This window comes from Oncorhynchus keta, chromosome 20, assembly GCF_023373465.1.
Source record: "Oncorhynchus keta strain PuntledgeMale-10-30-2019 chromosome 20, Oket_V2, whole genome shotgun sequence".
Classification (NCBI taxonomy): Eukaryota; Metazoa; Chordata; class Actinopteri; order Salmoniformes; family Salmonidae; genus Oncorhynchus; species Oncorhynchus keta.
This window is the reverse complement of record NC_068440.1, coordinates 27,956,038-27,975,551: the sequence shown is the minus strand read 5'-3', so window position 1 is coordinate 27,975,551 and position 19,514 is coordinate 27,956,038. Positions and strand designations below refer to the sequence as shown.

The 19,514-nt window shown below is 42.4% G+C and overlaps 2 protein-coding genes across 17 annotated transcripts in view; one reads left to right on the top strand and one right to left on the bottom strand.

Moving 5' to 3' along the window:
• LOC118398991 (protein PALS2-like) overlaps nt 1-14,563 on the top strand; it is a 70,635-nt gene extending 56,072 nt beyond the window's left edge. For 8 of the 9 annotated variants that reach the window (XM_052472544.1, XM_052472540.1, XM_052472543.1 and 5 more), the window contains 10 exons: nt 705-857; nt 7,242-7,394; nt 7,523-7,750; nt 10,691-10,822; nt 11,149-11,245; nt 11,572-11,640; nt 11,852-12,013; nt 12,262-12,464; nt 12,624-12,752; nt 12,994-14,563. In XM_052472544.1, the coding sequence (XP_052328504.1) occupies nt 705-857; nt 7,242-7,394; nt 7,523-7,750; nt 10,691-10,822; nt 11,149-11,245; nt 11,572-11,640; nt 11,852-12,013; nt 12,262-12,464; nt 12,624-12,752; nt 12,994-13,170 (1,503 nt within the window). In that variant the 3' untranslated portion in view covers nt 13,171-14,563. Of the gene's footprint in view, nt 1-704; nt 858-911; nt 6,148-7,241; nt 7,395-7,522; nt 7,751-10,690; nt 10,823-11,148; nt 11,246-11,571; nt 11,641-11,851; nt 12,014-12,261; nt 12,465-12,623; nt 12,753-12,993 lie in introns of those variants that run through there. The other variant, XM_052472547.1, reaches the window with a different exon arrangement.
• A 91-nt stretch (nt 14,564-14,654) lies between these two features.
• Nucleotides 14,655-19,514, bottom strand: part of LOC118399074 (gasdermin-E-like) — a 21,974-nt gene continuing 17,114 nt past the window's right edge. For 6 of the 8 annotated variants that reach the window (XM_052472552.1, XM_052472550.1, XM_052472549.1 and 3 more), the window contains 3 exons: nt 19,019-19,208; nt 17,542-17,612; nt 14,655-17,174 (listed from right to left, as the gene is read on the bottom strand). In XM_052472552.1, coding sequence (XP_052328512.1) covers nt 16,950-17,174; nt 17,542-17,612; nt 19,019-19,208 — 486 coding nt within the window. In that variant the 3' untranslated portion in view covers nt 14,655-16,949. The remainder of the gene's footprint in view (nt 17,175-17,541; nt 17,613-19,018; nt 19,209-19,514) is intronic. The other 2 variants (XM_035794835.2, XM_035794834.2) reach the window with 2 other exon arrangements.

The following is a 19,514-nucleotide window of genomic DNA, read 5'->3' as shown; positions in this document are numbered from 1 at the left end:
ACTGAGAATGACTCATACACTGAAACTGACTCACACACTGAGAATGACTCACAAACTGACCACAGGTTGGCAGGCAGCAGCGTGCTCCTCGCTACGGTAGTAATCTATCAGTATACTCATACATAACAGCCCCCCCCCCCCCCACAGGTACCCTGATGGTCCCAATAATACACACACACACACACACACACACACACACACAAGCTCACTCTAACCCATATACGTGCACTGATTTGACATATTCATATTCAACCCTTGGTGAGGTCTGTTAGTCACTGCTAGACAAGAGGATGTCAGGAGGATGTGCCAGCAGCCCTCCCAGTGCCTTCACAGACTGATACTCTGACCACTGGGGTGATTTCCTGCCCTGAACTAGTCAGCATTGGCTTGCCGCCATAATGGTCATTCTGGGCAAGTGGGAGAGTCATTGTCACGCCACTGACAGACAAAGAGAGAGAAAGAGAGAGGGGGGAGAGAGCGAAAAGATTGAGAGATGTGTTTGACTTCCTCATCACAATACAACCACAGAACCCTCACTCAACAACTCAACTTACTGACACCAGTTCCACAAAAGGAAGTATAACACAAGTTTACACAATGGCAAGGGAACGCAACCACACACAATGGCTATCTACCAGTGTACAAATTCCTCCCATGTCTGTACAGTATGTGACCCCATAACCTTTCACCTCTGACCCCTGCAGGCCCACGAGCGATTGGAGGACTTGAGGCTGGAGGCGGTGCAGGACAACAATATAGAGCTGGTCACAGACATCTTGGGTGACATCACCGCCCTCAGCGTCCGTGATGACAGCGCAGCGGAACTCTCCCGAATCCTCCAGGAGCCCCACTTCCAGGTCCGTAAACCAGTCACTAAGGTTAAAGGTTATAGTTGATGCTAATGGCCTACATTCTGAACTGACCCCATAGCCTTTATACCTTGGTTCTTCTTGTTAATCTGAAAGCATGGGCTATGAGCAATATGGATATATGCTGAGTGTACAAAACATTAAGAACACCTTCCTAATATTGAGTTGCACCCCCTCTATTTGTCGGGTGCATGGACTCTACAAGGTGTTGAAAACATTCCACAGGGATGCTGGCCTTTGTTGACTACAATTCTTCCGACAGTTGTATCAAGTTGGCTGGATGTCCAATGTCCGATTGGTTGGTGGACCATTCTTGATACACACAGGAAACTGTTGGGCGTGAAAAAACCAGCAGTTATTTTTTTAAAAAATATTATTATTATTTTTTTTACCCCCTTTTCTCCCCAATTTCGTGGTATCCAATTGTTAGTAGTCACTATATTGTCTCATCGCTACAACTCCTGTACGGGCTCGGGAGAGACGAAGTGTGCCCGTTTGGGGATCTGATAGTATTTCTGATTGGCTTAATGCACCACCACTCATGAGCTGTGGAGCTTCTCAAAGGAATGCTTTCTTCACCTCAAACAGCAAGCAAACAACCTCTGTTTTTACATCCATTGAGAATGACAATAGTTCCTCAATGTATTTTTAAATCTTTCCAGCTCTCTCTCTTTCGATAACCACTCAGCATGAAAGGGAAAAACATCATTCTCTGATTCAGTGGAAATATCGTAAAACAGGCCTACCTGAGGACCTCGTATCCCTTGATCAAATAGCCTACAGCTGTGTCTGTCCCGAGCTCACTGCTACAGGAACCTCTGAGGACCCAGAATATTTTATACAATGCTGCATGTTTGCTAGCTCAAGCCTGACCCAATTTGGTAGTTGACACGTTTCAAGTTCATTGCAGACAGGCCACGCATAGCCAATGTGATTTCTAGGATATTTATTTTGATCAAGATATTCTTTAATTATTATTTCGTCTTGTTTTTTTTACCCATTTTTCTCCCCAATTCCATTGTATCCAATTGGTAGCTACAGTCTTGTCTCATGGCTGCAACTCCTGCACGGTCTCGGGAGAGGTAAAGGTCGAGAGCCGTGCGTCCTCCGAAACGCAACCCAACCAAGCCACACTGCTTCTTGACACAAGGACAATTTTGCACCGCCCCATGGGTCTCCTGGTCTCGGCCGGCTGTGACAGAGCCTGAACCCCAACCAGGATCTCTAGTGGCACAGCTAGCACTGTGATGCAGTGCCTTAGACCACTGCGCCACTCGGGAGGCCCATCAGAATATTTTCTCCCTGCAATGTTTGTTGGCTTTATGTAGGCTATTTTTACATAGTTGGCAATTCAAATAGAAGTTACTTTTTATGTTGGTATGATTTTATTTTAGATTTGGACATAATTTTCATTAAGCACATGACAATGATTTTGAAATACGAAGATGTTTTGCTAAATTAAATGAAACATTTCCATCAAAATGTGCATATGAAAATCATGGTCAGATAAATTGGCATTCCACATGAGAAAGGTTGCCAACTCCTCTCCTATTACCGGCAACTATTTTATAAATGACATGGCGAAATAGGAAGCCGATTCCAGATTTAACTTTAGATTGGAGATGCTTAATGTGAGTCTGGAAGGATAGTTTACAGTCTAACCAGACACCTAGGTATTTGTAGTTGTCCACATATTCTAAGCCAGAACCGTCCAGAGTAGAGGTCGACCGATTCTGATTTTTCAACGCCGATACCGATTATTGGAGGACCAAAAAATCCGATACTGATTAATCGGATGATTTAAAAAAATAAAAAAGTTTTTATTTGTAATAATGACAATTACAATAATACTGAATTAACACTTATTTTAACTTAATATAAAGCATCAATAAAATCAATTTAGCCTCAAATGAATAATGAAACATGTTCAATTTGGTTTAAATAATGCAAAAACTAAGTGTTGGAGAAGAAAGTAATATGTGCCATGTAAAATATGTGCCATGTAAGAAAGCTAACGTTTAAGTTCCTTGCTCAGAACATGAGAACATATGAAAGTTGGTGGTTCCTTTTAACATGAGACTTAAATATTCCAAGGTAAGAAGTTTTAGGTTGTAGTTCATATAGTATTTATAGGACTATTTATCTCTATACCATATGTATTTCATATACCTTTGACTATTGGATGTTCTTATAGGCACTATAGTATTGCCAGTGTAACAGTATAGCTTCCGTCCCCCTCCTCGCCCCTCCCTGGGCTCGAACCAGGACCACATCGACAACAGACACACTCAAAGCATCGTTACCCATCGCTCCACAAAAGCCACGGCCCTTGCAGCGCAAGGGGAATAACTACTCCAAATCTAAAAGCGAGTGACGTTTGAAACAGTATTAGCGCACACCCAGCTAACTAGCTAGCCATTTCACATTGGGTTACACCAGCCATTAGGCTGATAGGTTTGAAGTCATAAACAGCGCTGTGCTTGCGAAGAGCTGCTGGCAAAACGCACAAAAGTGCTGTTTGAATGAATGATTACGGGCCTGCTGCTGCTCAGTCAGACTGCTCTACCAAATCATCAGACTTAATTATAACATAATAACACACAGAAATACGAGCCTTTGGTCATTAATATGATCGGATCCAGAAACTATCATTTCAAAAACAAAACGTTTATTATTTCAGTGAAATACGAAACCGTTTGGTATTTTATCTAACGGGTGGCATCCAAAAGTCTAAATATTCTTGTTACATTGCACAACCTTCAATGTATGTCATAATTACGTAAAATTCTGGCAAATTAGTTCGCAATGAGCCAGGCAGCCCAAACTGTTGCATATACCCTGACTCTGCATGCAATGAACGCAAAGGAAATTACACAATTTCACCTGGTTAATATTGCCTGCTCAGCTGGATTAGTAGTTATAACTAGTGATTATGATTGATTGTTTTTTATAAGATAAGTTTAATGCTAGCTAGCAATTACACCCTCCGACAAACCATCAAACAGGAAAAGCGTTAATACAGTACAAAGATCGAAGCCTACTACCTGGCTCTGACACTTGTCGAATGTGACAGGGCTTGCAAACTATCACAGAGTACGACGGAAAAACCCAGCCACGAGCTGCCCAATGATGTGAGCCTACCAGACGAGCTAAATGCCTTCTCTGCTCGCTTTGATTCAAGCAAGACTGAACCAGGCATGAGAGGACCAGCTGTTCCGGACGACTGTGTGACCATACTCTCCATAGCCAGTGTGCGTAAGACCTTTAAACATGGTTAACATTCACAAGGCCTGACATATTTCCATGATGCATACTCCGAGCATGCGCTGACCTCTATACCAGGCTGTGTCAGAGAAAGGTCCTAAAAATTGTCAACGACTCCAGGGTACCAAAGGACCCTGAACAGATTCTACCCCAAGCCATGAGACTGCTAAATAGTTCAGCCTGGTAGCTATTTAGTTAACTATTTAACTCTCTGAATTGACTCATTTTGCACTAAATTTTTTGACACATACACTTCTGCTACTGTATATTATCAGTCACTTATTCCTAGTTATACTGTATGTACATATCTACCTCAATGACCTCGTACCCCTGCGCATGGACTTGGTACTGGTACTCCCTGTATATAGCCATGTTATCTTTACTCATTGTGTATTTATTATTATTTTTCTATTATTTCTGTTATTTCAGTTAGGAAGGGCCCATAAGTAAGAATTTCACTGATAGTCTACCCCTACTGTTTATGAAGCATGTGATAAATAACATTTGATCTGATATCAAACAGAGTTCAGAGCGTGATGTCAGATATGTCATAACAGAATGAGTGCTTCATCCAATATCACGTGACAGCTGTGCTCAGCCAGCCGCGTCCCCTACTAGCTGTCACCTGCTTGTCTCCGCTTTTTCTCCGCCAGTTATTTCAGCCGTGATGAGGAGCTGGGTGTGAAGACACTTATGAGTCTTCTGTTGTTGCCTTTGCTTCTAATTATTGGAGCAGCTAGCAGCCTGTTAGAACCAAGAGCACAGGGCAGTTTGACTTCGCTGTCACACAGCCTCTGAGGGAAGGGAAATTGGGATACCTAGTCAGTTGAAAACTGAAATGTCTTCATTTCATGTCTTAAGCCAACCCCTCTGAATCAGTGCCATAATAGAGCACAGTGACAGTCATGCTTGCACCTTTACATCGCTGAAAACTGCGTATCTTTTGCCCACAACACATTCAAAAGTTATGCACCGTATTACCGGAGCTACCTTTCCTTTTGTACCACAATTCATACGCATTTATATCATTTCATAAACCACTCGCAGGCCGCTAATCGGTGGTTAGATAGCAAACAACCTTGTTTAGTCATGTTACCTAGCTAGCTAACAACCTGGTAACTTGACCAATAGGCTATTCACAAATTTGGATGGCACGGGAAGAACAGAAAAGAGAGGCCTACTACTTAATACCGTTATTCTTTGCCTGGTATCGCATCCTTAGTCAAATGTTGGTATTGTGACAACACAAGCACATATTTGGGCCCTCACCAGTTTGCATCCCTGTTAATAGTCAAATTGCCACGTCCGTTTGTGATATTACAACAACAAAGACTGGAAACAAGGGCCCCAGATTCTTTTTCCTCTGACATCATTGCATGTGTGATAGAACAGCAGCATATGTACTGCCATTTTTAACCTTGATGCTTCTCAGCTCTGCTTCATCAACAATAACAACCTGTTTCCCCTACTGTGGATTCCACTCATCCTACATGTACATCTTACCTCAATTACCTCGACTAACCGGTGCCCCTGCACATTGACTCTGTACAGGTACCCCCTGTATATAGCCTCGCTATTGTTATTTTACTGCTGCTCTTTAATTAGTTGTTACTTTTATCTCTTATTTTTTTCACTTATCAATTTTTTACTTAACACATTTTTTTAAGTAAGCATTTCACTGTAAGTCTACACCTGTTGTAACGGCCCTGAATTTTCTGAACCGTCTCAGTGCAGCTCCTTCCAAAAGGACGCTTTCCCTTTAATTCCTAATTAAATAGCCAGCATCAGCTGCGCAAAAGTGGGGTTGTGACGGAGACGTGAATGAGGATGTGTTCAACCCTCAGTTCCGAAGCTTCTCTATTCCGTTTGTTGTGTAGCCTAAGAGAGTTTACCTAGGATCGGATCCACTCTTTGCGTCCGTGGACTACACCTCTCCGTGGCCTTTCTCCGCTGGAGATCTATTGGCGGATTGGATTGTCTGACTGACCGACTGACTACAACCTTTTTGTATACGGTATTTCATTTGTTTTGATGTGAGGTATACTGTGATTTATGTAGTTAGTTGTAGTTGAGGACTTAGTAAGAGTTGATACGCTTTAAAGTTCTGTGGTAAAATAATTGTTATATTGATGCTATGTTTAGTACTGGGTTTACGCTACACTGAATGAACGAACAAACATTGCGTGACAAAAGTCACTTGAGTTCACTGAACTCCTTTACCGGGCTGGACTCTTTTTAGGCCCGAGGTACAGGACATTGTGATATTATTATGTGTGTGTGTGTAATCATTGGTGTTGCTAATACAACCCACGCAAAATAATATAGTTGTTTTGGAAGTTCTTTCCAATGTTTTAAGGGTTTATGAAACGTTTATTTCCATCCTGACTTTTACATAAGTCCTTTGTATTGGTGTAGACTTGACGGACCAGATGGGACTTGTTCCCTCCCAAACCAAAAGGAGAAACCAATGTTTTCTCTGGTAGGCACAACCTACCTGGCACCCCTATAAATAATAACCTCAAGTCAAAACTGTTACAATGTGACATGTTTCTCTTCTCTTCCCATTTTACTTCCTTCTCATCCTTATGTTTCTCGTCCTTCCCTTCTGCTAATTCCTTTCTCTCCCTCTATCTCCATCTCTATCCCCTCTCTCTCTCCATCCCCCTCTCTCTCCCCCTCTCTCTCTCTCTCATCCCCCTCTCTCTCTCTCCATCCCCCTCTCTATCTTTACACTTCTCTCTCTCTACCGCTCTCTCCATTTCTCCATCACCCTCACCCTTTCTCCCCCTCTCTCATCTCCCTTTCTCTCCATCCCTCTATCTCTCCATCCTCCTATCTCCATCTCTCCATCATCCTCTCTCCATCCCTTGCTCTCCATCCCTTTCTCTCCATCCCTTTCTCTCCATCCCTTTCTATCCCCCTCTCTCCATCTCTCATCCCCCTCTCTCTCCATTTCTCCATCCTCTCCCATCTCTCCATCCCTTTCTCTCCATCCCTTTCTCTCCATCCTCATCTCTCCATCCCTTTCTATCCCCCTCTCCCCATCTCTCCATCCTCCTCTCTCTAACCCTTTCTATCCCACTCTCCCCATCTCTCTCTCCCTCTCAGTCGCTCCTTGAGGCCCACGACATGGTAGCCTCTAAGTGCTATGAGGCCGTGCCCCCAGCGGAGCTGTTTAATGAGGAGCTGGGGAACAGTTCTCTGATGCAGGCCGATGCTGTACGCATGATCGGCATCCGCAAGAAGGCTGGAGAACCACTGGTGAGCGAGTGTGAGTGTGGGAGAGATCGAGAGGGAGTGAGATGAAGAGTGTGTGTGTGTGTGTGTGTGCGTTTCTGCATCTCTGCAAGGATTTCATTGACCATCTATCTGCTCCTTCCCTCTCTCAGGGAGTGACGTTCAGAGTGGAGAAGGAGGAGCTGGTCATCGCTAGGATCCTCCACGGAGGAATGATTGACAGGCAGGGTCTGCTGCACGTGGGTGACATCATAAAGGAAGTGAATGGGCGGGACGTAGGGAACAACCCCACTGAGCTGCAGGAGATGCTGAAGGACTGCAGCGGAGGAATCACTCTGAAGATACTGCCTAGTTATAGAGATGCACCCGCCCCACCACAGGTACACACACACACATGCTCATACAAACACAGCACATGCAGGGACACACACATGGACGTACACGTGTGCCCTCTCACACTCAAGCATTCATGCTCTCTCTCTTTCTCCCCCTCTCCCCTCGCTCTCTCTTTCTCCCCCTCGCTCTCTCTTTCTCCCCCTCGCTCTCTCTTTCTCCCCCTCGCTCTCTCTTTCTCCCCCTCGCTCTCTCTTTCTCCCCCTCGCTCTCTCTCTCACACTCACACTCACACACACACACACACACACACACACACACACACACACACACACACACACATGAATGGATACAATCACGCAAGTCCACACACACTCACAGACTGCTCCTGTTTGGCTGTGTAACAGCTGCAGATGTTTGGTGGTGGACTGGTAGTGAAGTGAGTCCTGGGGCTGTCCCAGAATGCCCTGCTGTGGAATCTGAACCCTGGCTGAGAGCCCTATTAATAACCCTCCACATGATATCTGGGCCAGGGAGACACACACACACACACACACACAAATGTAGACACGTACAGGCACACACACGCTCGTACGCCGGCATGCACATAGACCCAGACACACAGAAAAACACACACAGACACACACACATGAAACAACTACTGTACTCTGGCATGCGTGCTCACACACACATATGCGCTGTACACACACTCACATCTATCCCGACACCTGCTCTACAAGTAGTGCAAACAAGCACACACACGCACGCCAACTGACACACAATCACACACCAACTGACACACACACACCTACTGACACATATGCACACACACATGCATGGATGCTCTTACTGAACAGACCCACACGCCAACACTCTACATACTCACACACACTATCTCAAATGTCACACACACACATCCAGTCCGGATCTTGTTTGAGAGTTTCTGTCTGGCTGCCAGTGTAAGCTGACAGTGCCCAGACCATGCACCTCTCATGGCAAATACCTCTGTTGGCAGGATGTGTGTGTGTGTGTGTGTGTGTGTGTGTGTGTGTGTGTGTGCGCAGTATAAATATGCACTTAGTGCTGCTTTGTACCCAAACTTCTCGAACACTTCAAAACACTAATCCTTACACTAACCTTATCTATCCAGCTGTTGTGTGTAGTAAAACACTAATCCTTCCACTAACCTTATCTATCCAGCTGTTGTGTGTAGTAAAACACTAATCCTTCCACTAACCTTATCTATCCAGCTGTTGTGTGTAGTAAAACACTAATCCTTCCACTAACCTTATCTACCTAGCTGTTGTGTGAAGTAAAACACTAATCCTTCCACTAACCTTATCTACCTAGCTGTTGTTTGTAGTAAAACACTAATCCTTCCACTAACCTTATCTATCTAGCTGTTGTGTGTAGTAAAACACTAATCCTTACACTAACCTTATCTATCTAGCTGTTGTGTGTAGTAAAACACTAATCCTTACACTAACCTTATCTATCTAGCTGTTGTGTGTAGTAAAACACTAATCCTTACACTAACCTTATCTATCTAGCTGTTGTGTGTAGTAAAACACTAATCCTTACACTAACCTTATCTATCTAGCTGTTGTGTGTAGTAAAACACTAATCCTTACACTAACCTTATCTATCTAGCTGTTGTGTTTAGTAAAACACTAATCCTTACACTAACCTTATCTATCTAGCTGTTGTGTGAAGTAAAACACTAATCCTTATACTAACCTTACCTATCTAGCTGTTGTGTGTAGTAAAACACTAATCCTTCCACTAACCTTATCTATCCAGCTGTTGTGTGTAGTAAAACACTAATCCTTCCACTAACCTTATCTACCTAGCTGTTGTGTGAAGTAAAACACTAATCCTTCCACTAACCTTATCTACCTAGCTGTTGTTTGTAGTAAAACACTGATCCTTCCACTAACCTTATCTATCTAGCTGTTGTGTGTAGTAAAACACTAATCCTTCCACTAACCTTATCTATCTAGCTGTTGTGTGTAGTAAAACACTAATCCTTACACTAACCTTATCTATCTAGCTGTTGTGTGTAGTAAAACACTAATCCTTACACTAACCTTACCTATCTAGCTGTTGTGTGTAGTAAAACACTAATCCTTACACTAACCTTACCTATCTAGCTGTTGTGTGTAGTAAAACACTAATCCTTACACTAACCTTATCTATCCAGCTGTTGTGTTTAGTAAAACACTAATCCTTACACTAACCTTATCTATCCAGCTGTTGTGTTTAGTAAAACACTAATCCTTACACTAACCTTATCTATCTAGCTGTTGTGTTTAGTAAAACACTAATCCTTCCACTAACCTTATCTATCCAGCTGTTGTGTGTAGTAAAACACTAATCCTTATACTAACCTTACCTATCTAGCTGTTGTGTGTAGTAAAACACTAATCCTTACACTAACCTTACCTATCTAGCTGTTGTGTGTAGTAAAACACTAATCCTTACACTAACCTTATCTATCTATCTAGCTGTTGTGTGTAGTAAAACACTAATCCTTACACTAACCTTACCTATCTAGCTGTTGTGTGTAGTAAAACACTAATCCTTCCACTAACCTTACCTATCTAGCTGTTGTGTGTAGTAAAACACTAATCCTTACACTAACATTACCTATCTAGCTGTTGTGTGTAGTAAAACACTAATCCTTACACTAACCTTATCTATCCAGCTGTTGTGTGTAGTAAAACACTAATCCTTACACTAACCTTACCTATCTAGCTGTTGTGTGTAGTAAAACACTAATCCTTACACTAACCTTACCTATCTAGCTGTTGTGTGTAGTAAAACACTAATCCTTACACTAACCTTATCTATCCAGCTGTTGTGTGTAGTAAAACACTAACCTTATCTACCTAGCTATTGTGTGTAGAAAAGCACTATTTTGACTGTATATAGTTATAGTTTGGTTGTCGAATCACCTTTTGATTAACATCAAACCTCCCTTTTCTCAGGTGTACGTGCAACCCCACTTTGACTACGATCCAGCAAATGACCATCTGATCCCCTGCCGAGAGGCGGGGATTGGCTTCAAGAGGGGGGACCTCCTTCAGATTGTCAACAGGGAGGACCCCAACTGGTGGCAGGTGATGGTGGTGGTCCTCAATAACAACAATGAATCTTTTTTTCTACTGGTTTAATATTGGTTTGTAACTTCTACTGGTTTAATATTGGTTTGTAACTTCTACTGGTTTAATATTGGTTTGTAACTTCTATTGATTTCTACTGGTTTCTAAGGGGCTCTACTGGTTTTATATTGGTTTGTATCTTCTACTGGTTTTATATTGGTTTGTAACTTCTACAGGTTTCTACTGGTTTTATATTGGTTTGTAACTTCTACTGGTTTTCTACTGGTTGTTTACTGGTTGGGTAATACAGTTTTTTTAACGTCTGGTGTGCTCTCCTGTGATAGGCATGTCATGTGGTTGGTGGAGCCACTGGACTGATCCCCAGTCAGTTCCTGGAGGAGAAGAGGAAAGCCTTCGTCCCAAGAGATTTTGATGGCTCAGGTACGGCTTGACTTTGCCTCCTAGCTCCATTTTCAGCTAGATGAGCTATACTGAGCTGACTGGCAACTTTGAGTGGACCTTTTTCATAATGTAGCCAGTGACTGCTTTGATTTGAATCAGTGGAGAGCACTTACTTTGAATTGTTTAGTTGGTCTGCCAGGTGAGGCTGCCAGGCTGAGGGCAATGAGGTCATGAGATAATTACTCAGTAGCGCTCCATAGAATGGGTTATGGTGCCCCCTTCTGGCCTTCGGATGCAGAAGACAGACAGGGAAGACGCTTGCACCTGTATTGATATGTGAATATGTGAATATGTGTATGCAACAGGGATCCTGTGTGGTACGATAACTGGAAAGAAGAAGAAAAAGATGATGTACTTAACAGCCAGGAATGCAGGTGAGCATTCATACTCGTCTCTCATTGGCTGATTCTGTCATGGCTCATTCTTCTAATTGGTTTTGTGCTGGGGCTTCCTGACTGTGTAGTTCCCCCATTTACTAATCAGCATTTTACATCCCCATTCCCTTCTTTTATTGACTGACAACACTACATTCTCCTCTGTGATTGGCTTACTCTTGTGTGTCCCTCTCTGATTGGCTGAGAGCAGAGTTTGACAGGCACGAGCTGCAAATCTATGAGGAGGTGGCCAAGATGCCCCCATTCCAGAGGAAGACTCTAGTTCTGATTGGAGCCCAGGGGGTGGGCCGACGCAGCCTCAAGAACCGACTGGTGGTCCTTAACCCAACATGCTTCGGAACCACCATACCCTGTGAGTCTAGAACCCATACCTTTCTATTTTAGAACCCTCATCCAGAACCTAATGGACCACTGTCTGAACAGACAGAACCCCTTTCGTTTCATTTGGCTGCTTTAAGTCAGTTTGTCTCTTGATCTTCCCCTTTGCTCCACTGTTCTTCTTATATTCCTGTTCATTCTTTCTCCATCTCTCTCCCACATCCCTTTCTCTTCTCTCTAACCCCTTTTCTCTTCTTGTCTCTCCTCCCGCTCCTCCCTCAGTCACCTCCCGGCGTCCCCGTGACGATGAGCTGGACGGTAAGTCGTACCGGTTTGTGACGCGGACGGAGATGGAGGCAGACGTAAAGGCGGGCGGCTACCTAGAGCACGGCGAGTACGACGGGAACCTCTACGGAACCAAGATGGACTCCATCCACGAGGTGGTGGACACGGGGCGCACCTGCATCCTGGACGTCAACCCACAGGTCACAATCAAATCATATAAAACTATTTCAAGTACATTTAAAAAGCACAACAAAAAAATAACAGGGTAGAATCCCAGTATGAGATACTCTACATGGTCTGTCTGTCTGTGTTTGTCATCTGTAGCTGGTTCACTGACCCTCTCTCTGTCTGGACAGTAGGCTCTGAAGGTACTAAAGACAGCAGAGTTCATGCCGTACGTGGTGTTCATCGCAGCACCAGAGTATGAGACGCTCAAGGCCATGCACAAAGCTACGGTGGACGCTGGAATCACCACCAAACAACTCACGGTCAGGACCTTTTCCTGGACATAGACACTGAGCCGCTTAATCCCAGTGTATTTTCACGTTGCTTTCTGGTATCCTTCCATTGTTATGTGATTTTAGGGTGTTCTGTAGTTTTTTATGGAACATTCTATCGCTAGAACACACAACACTCACATAGTGTACTGTGCTTGTTAGCCACTGCTTCTCAGGAAAATGCACAAACCCAGAGACACACACACTCACCCTCTGTCTCTGTCCCTGTCAGGATGTGGATTTGAGGAAGACTGTTGATGAGAGTGCTCGTATCCAGAGGACCTACAACCACTACTTTGACCTCGCCATCACCAATGACAACCTGGACCGAGCCTTCCAAACGCTACAGGCTGCCGTCGACAAACTCTGCTCCGAACCACAGTGGGTCCCCGTCAACTGGGTCTACTGAACCCCAACCGGACACTGACCGGTCAACTTGACCGTGTATGTGTTCGACCACAGAGACAGGGGAAAGGAAAGGAGGAAGGGTGTTCGTCAGGGACTTTGACGGGGAAAACCCAAACCAACCGCCTCGTCCCTCTCTCCCTTCCTCCTGCACACAATGCACATTTTTTCTACTCGAAACTCAAAGGCAAATAGTTCTTATTTATTTTAATATTTGTAACTTTTTACGAAATATCTTTCTATTCATACCAACGTGGAATTCAGAAACATGAAAAAAATAAAAAGGCCAAACATCACGGCCATATTTATTTGTTGTTATGTTTGTTTGTTTTTTTGTAGTTGTTCCTCTGAGAACTAATGATGTTTGTTTTTTTGTAGTTGTTCCTCTGAGAACTAATGATGTTTGTTTTTTTGTAGTTGTTCCTCTGAGAACTAATGATGTTTGTTTTTTTGTAGTTGTTCCTCTGAGAACTAATGATGTTTGTTTTTTTGTAGTTGTTCCTCTGAGAACTAATGATGTTTGTTTTTTTTTTCTCCGAGGACTGCTTTGAAAGAGTTTTTATTGTTATATCAACACAGTTCAAGAACGAAGTTCAAGAACGACACTATGGAATATTCCAGAACTATGAGCAGTGTTGCCAAGGAAACCTGTTTACAGCGCTCGTTATTGCCCTGACAACTACCGTGTCTCAGTCCAAATCCTGTGAAGCCCACCCTTGTGATTGTCGTAGGACCTCCCACCCCACTCCAAAGAAAATCCCCTACAGTGCCCTGTAGTATGTACTGTAGTTGGCTACCCCGTGATTGGTTTGTGTTTATCTCTTTAAAATTATGACTTAAGAAAAATTGACTTATTGTCTGAATATCTAACCCTCACACATCCCACAAAGAGAATGAAGGGAAAAAGCTTTACACTTTACATTGTAGTATTGAATATCAGGATCAAAACACTGTCTGTGTTTCATTCATGTCTGAGTTGTCTGTACTTTTATTTTAGTACCGTAGGATTCACTGTCTTTCGTTGCTACGGTGATCTTTTTAGCTAACTGACATTTTTGTCTCGCATGATCCTTTGCTTTGAATTGTTGTTTTTGACTATTGAACAAATACTACATCCTGTTTTGAAGCGTTCTGTCTGTGTTGTGTCGACAGCATGACCATCAGAATACCACTCACCATCTACCCTAATCTGTATGTAAGGTGCTTATTGTTGTATTTTAATCTGTTGCTATCCCACGGTCCTCTCCTCCAGTATCACATCTCCAAAACCCTCCTGCACTGTAACCTAAATACTACATTCTGTTTCCTGTGGTCACTCTGAAAGATTTCCCAACTTGTGATCAATAACAGACATCTCTAATAGCAATACATTGTTACAATAAATTAACTGAAATTCATCTGGAAAGTTGTCCTTTTTTGTTTTGAGTAATGGTTGTTTTAGTTTATATTTTAATGCAGTAATATTTAAAGCCATTCAGAGACATTGGATGGTTCATAAATATACAGTATATTTTATTAAACACAGAATGCATAGTTTTGTGGCAGCATTGCAACTATGTAGAATTGTGAAATTGCAGAATGCACCATATTGATATTCTCCTGAAAAGCATGATAATCTAACAAATAGCAATATGCTATGACTTGATGTTTTACAGAGGTAATACATCTACATACATACACATTCTGACTAAGCCATACCACTAGATCTAACAGTATCAGCAACTGGGATGAGTCCATAATCTCAAAACGAGTTATAGAATATCTTGTCTGTAGATAGTGAGTGTTATGTTCATAAACTGAATAAACATTTGGTTTATATACATTGCCAGTCAAAGGTTTGTCTTTATTTGTACTACTTTCTACATTGTCGACTAATACTGAAGACGTCAAACTATGAAATAACTCATATGGAATCATGTAGTAACCAAAAAAGTGTTAAACAAATCAAAAAATACATCTTATATTTGTGATTCTTCAAAGTAGCCACCCTTTGCCTTGATGACAGCTTTGCACACTCTTGGCATTCTCTCAACCAGCTTCATGAGGTAGTCACCTGGAATGAATTTCAATTAACACGTGTGCCTTGTTAAAAGTTCATTTGTGGAATTACTTTCCTTATTGCATCTGAGCCAATCAGTTGTGTTGTGACAAGGTAGGGTTGGCATACAGAAGATACCCCTATTTGGTAAAAGACCAAGTACATATTATGGCAAGAACATCTCAAATAAGCAAAGATAAATAACAGTCCATCATTACTTTAAGACATGAAGGAAGGTCAGTCAATCTGGAAAATGTCAAGAACTTTGAAAGTTTCTTCAAGTGCAGTGGCAAAAATCATCAAGTGCTATGATGAAACTGTCTCTCACGAGGACCACCACAGGAAAGGAAGAGTCACCTCTACTGCAGAGGATACGTTCATTAGAGTTAACTGCACCTCAAATTGCAGCCCAAATAAATGCTTCACAGAGTTCAAGTAACAGACAAATCTCACCATCAACTGTTCAGAGGAGACTACATGAATCAGGCCTTCATAGTCAAATTGCTGCAAAGAAACCACTACTAAAGACCACAAAAAAAGAAGAAGAGACTTGCTTGTGCCAAGAAATATGAGCAATGGACATTAGACTGGTGGAAATCTGTCCTTTGATATTTGATATTTTTGGTTCCAACCGCCATTTCATTTTGAGATGCAGAGTAGGTGAATGGATTATCTCCGCATGTGTGGTTCCCACCGTGAAGCATGGAAGAGGAGGTGTGATGTTGCTTTGCTGGTGACACTGTCAGTGATTATTTAGAATTCAAAGCACACAACCAGCATGGCTACCAAAGTATTCTGCAGCGATACACCATTCCATCTGGTTAGCGCTTAGTGGGACTATCATTTGTTTTCCAACAGGACAATGACCCAACACTCCTCCAGGCTGTTTAAGGGCTATTTGAACAAGAAGGAGAATGATGGAGTGCTGCATCAGATTACCTGGCCTCCACAATCACTCAACCTCTACCCAATTGAGATGGTTTGGAATGAATTGGACCGCAGAGTGAAAGAAAAGCAGCCAACAAGTGCTCAGAGTATGTGGGAACTCCTTCAAGACTGTTGGAAAAGCATTCCAGGTGAAGCTGGTTGAGATAAATGCCAAGAGTGTGCAAAGCTGTCATCAAGGCACTCTGAAGAACTACTCTGAAGAATTAATTTAACACTTTTTTGGTTACTACATGATTCTATACGTGTTATATAATTGTTTTGATGTCTTCACTATTATACAATGTAGAAATATACAAATAAAGAAAAACCCTTGAATGAGTAGGTGTGTCAACATTTGACTGGTACTGTAGGTTACATATAGCTTAAAATGGCATTTAAGCAACATTATATATTAAAATAAGCATATACTATACTGTATTTCTCTTTTGAAATAACAAAATCTTCTGTATACACGTTTTATCTGTATGAGCATGCAGAAAGAATGTAAAGCTTACGTGAAATACTAGGGTGTCAGAGCAACATTTTAGTGTATTGAGATTGAGGCGTTTCTCTCCAAACACTGTAAGGTGAAGTCTGCTTGTCCAGCTTTTGAAAAGTGTTTCTTCAAACACAAGTCTTACTTCATATTCTGGAGTGGATTGTTTTACAGCTTTTCAATTCAAACAGTTAGTTTGTAAAAAAAAAAATGTTAGTGCCACCAAAAATACAATTCATTGAGTGCATATTTGGAAAAGTGAAACACTGGAGCTTCACACAAAATGTAATATTTGAAACATACTGATCCATGCACACACATCCTACCCCTTCCCAGTGTACAGAGATGTAAGTCCTTGCACAGCGATGCACATGACCAATGGAAACAATCCTGGCTTTTTTCCAGTCTCTGCCCACAGCCTGTCAGTCTCTCTCCGCAGCATCACATTGGAGGAGAGGAGGAGCTGCTCTGCCCAATGGAATGCCCCCTCTTCCTGCAAGGGGAGGGGCAGTGACTCAAAGGGGAGGGACTGACCATTTACCTTTAGCTGTGGGACAGACAACAAGTAAGGTACAGAGCAAAGTCTATAGTATAATTCACGCTGACTATTGTCTGGGTATAACATAGTTATTAACTAATATTGGATCAGTCTACAGTATAATTCATCCTGACTACTGTCTGTATAACACAGTTATTAACTAATATTGGATCAGAGTATTCATATCCAAGTATTTTATTTGTGATGGAGTGGTTTAGTTGATATGAATCAGGAGTCGTGAATCGTAAAATCATATAAAGTGACTCGGGAATTTTATAGTGAATTGAATCAGATCCGAGTGTTGAGGGTTTCAGTAGTGAATGGTGAGTCATGTATAGTGACGGGTGAATCATATAGTGAATTGAATCAGACTGACCAGAGTATTGAGGGCTTCCAGGACATCAGGGCTAGATTCTCCCAGCAGAGTCAGAGCAGCATCAGGCAACGCTACAGAAACACCAAACACAGGGGTTAGAGAATGCAACATACACACACACACATACACACATATATATATATATATATATATACAGTGGGGAGAACAAGTATTTGATACACTACCGATTTTGCAGGTTTTCCTACTAACAAAACATGTAGAGGTCTGTAATTTTTATCATAGGTACACTTCCACTGTGAGAGATGGAATCTAAAACAAAAATCCAGAAATTCACATTGTATGATTTTTAAGTAATTAATTTGCATTTTATTGCATGACATAAGTATTTGATCACCTACCAACCAGTAAGAATTCCGGCTCTCACAGACCTGTTAGTTTTTCTTTAAGAAGCCCTCCTGTTCTCCACTCATTACCTGTATTAACTGCACCTGTTTGAACTCGTTACCTATATAAAAGACACCTGTCCACACACTCAATCAAACAGACTCCAACCTCTCCACAATTGGCAAGTCCAGAGAGCTGTGTAAGGACATCAGGGATACAATTGTAGACCTGCACAAGGCTGGGATGGGCTACAGGACAATAGGCAAGCAGCTTGGTGAGAAGGCAACAACTGCTGGCGCAATTATTAGAAAATGGAAGAAGTTCAAGATGACGGTCAATCACCCTCGGTCTGAGGCTCCATGCAAGATCTCACCTCGTGGTAAACTCCACTCGCCGTGTTTGGAGGAAGAAGAAGGATGAGTACAACTCCAAGAACAACATCCCAACCGTGAAGCATGGAGGTGGAAACATCATTCTTTGGGGATGCTTTTCTGCAAAGGGGACAGGACGACTGCACCATATTGAGGGGAGGATGGATGGGGCCATGTATCGCGAGATCTTGGCCAACAACCTCCTTCCCTCAGTAAGAGGATTGAAGATGGGTCGTGGCTGGGTCTTCCAGCATGACAACGTCCCGAAACACACAGCCAGGGCAACTAAGGAGTGGCTCCGTAAGAAACATCTCAAGGTCCTGGAGTGGCCTAGCCAGTCTCCAGACCTGAACCCAATAGAAAATCTTTGGAGGGAGCTGAAAGACCGTATTGCCCAGCGACAGCCCCGAAACCTGAAGGATCTGGAGAAGGTCTGTATGGAGGAGTGGGCCAAAATCCCTGCTGCAGTGTGTGCAAACCTGGTCAAGAACTACAGGAAACGTATGATCTCTGTAATTGCAAACAAAGGTTTCTATACCAAATATTAAGTTCTGCTTTTCTGATGTATCAAATAATTGTCATGCAATAAAATGCAAATGAATTACTTAAAAATCATACAATGTGTTTTCTGGATTTTTGTTTTAGATTCCGTCTCTCACAGTTGAAGTGTACCTATGATAAAAACTACAGACATGCTTTGTAAGTTGGAAAACCTGCAAAATTCTCAGTGTATCAAATACTTGTGTATCACACACTCTCACCCTCCAAGGCGCTAACCAGCAGGTGAGTGGCAGTCAGATGGAGGGGGATGGAGGTTCCTTCAGCCTGTATCTCATTTGGTGGGAATTTCCGGACCAGGTCCGATAAGGCGGAGACAGATTTGATCTGAGAAACAGACAACTCCTTTACCTCTGTAGGGTCAAGGTCCTCACCTCTACACAACCCCTCCAACTGAGAGAAAGAGAGAGAGATGTAATGTTTACTGTAGATTTGTAATTGTTTACTATCTATTTCACTTTCTTTGGCAATGTAAACATGTTTCCCATGCCAATAAAGCCCTTTGAATTTAACTGAAATGAGAGAGATGGAGAGAGAGATAAAGAGTGATAGAGAGAGATAAAGAGTGATAGAGAGAGAGAGAGCAAGGGAGGGAGGGAGAGAAAGAGAGAGAGAGAAAGCAATGAATACAAATATAACCAAATCATACTGTCACAGATATGACTGTGCCTGATCTAAAAGGTCCACAAAACAATGCTA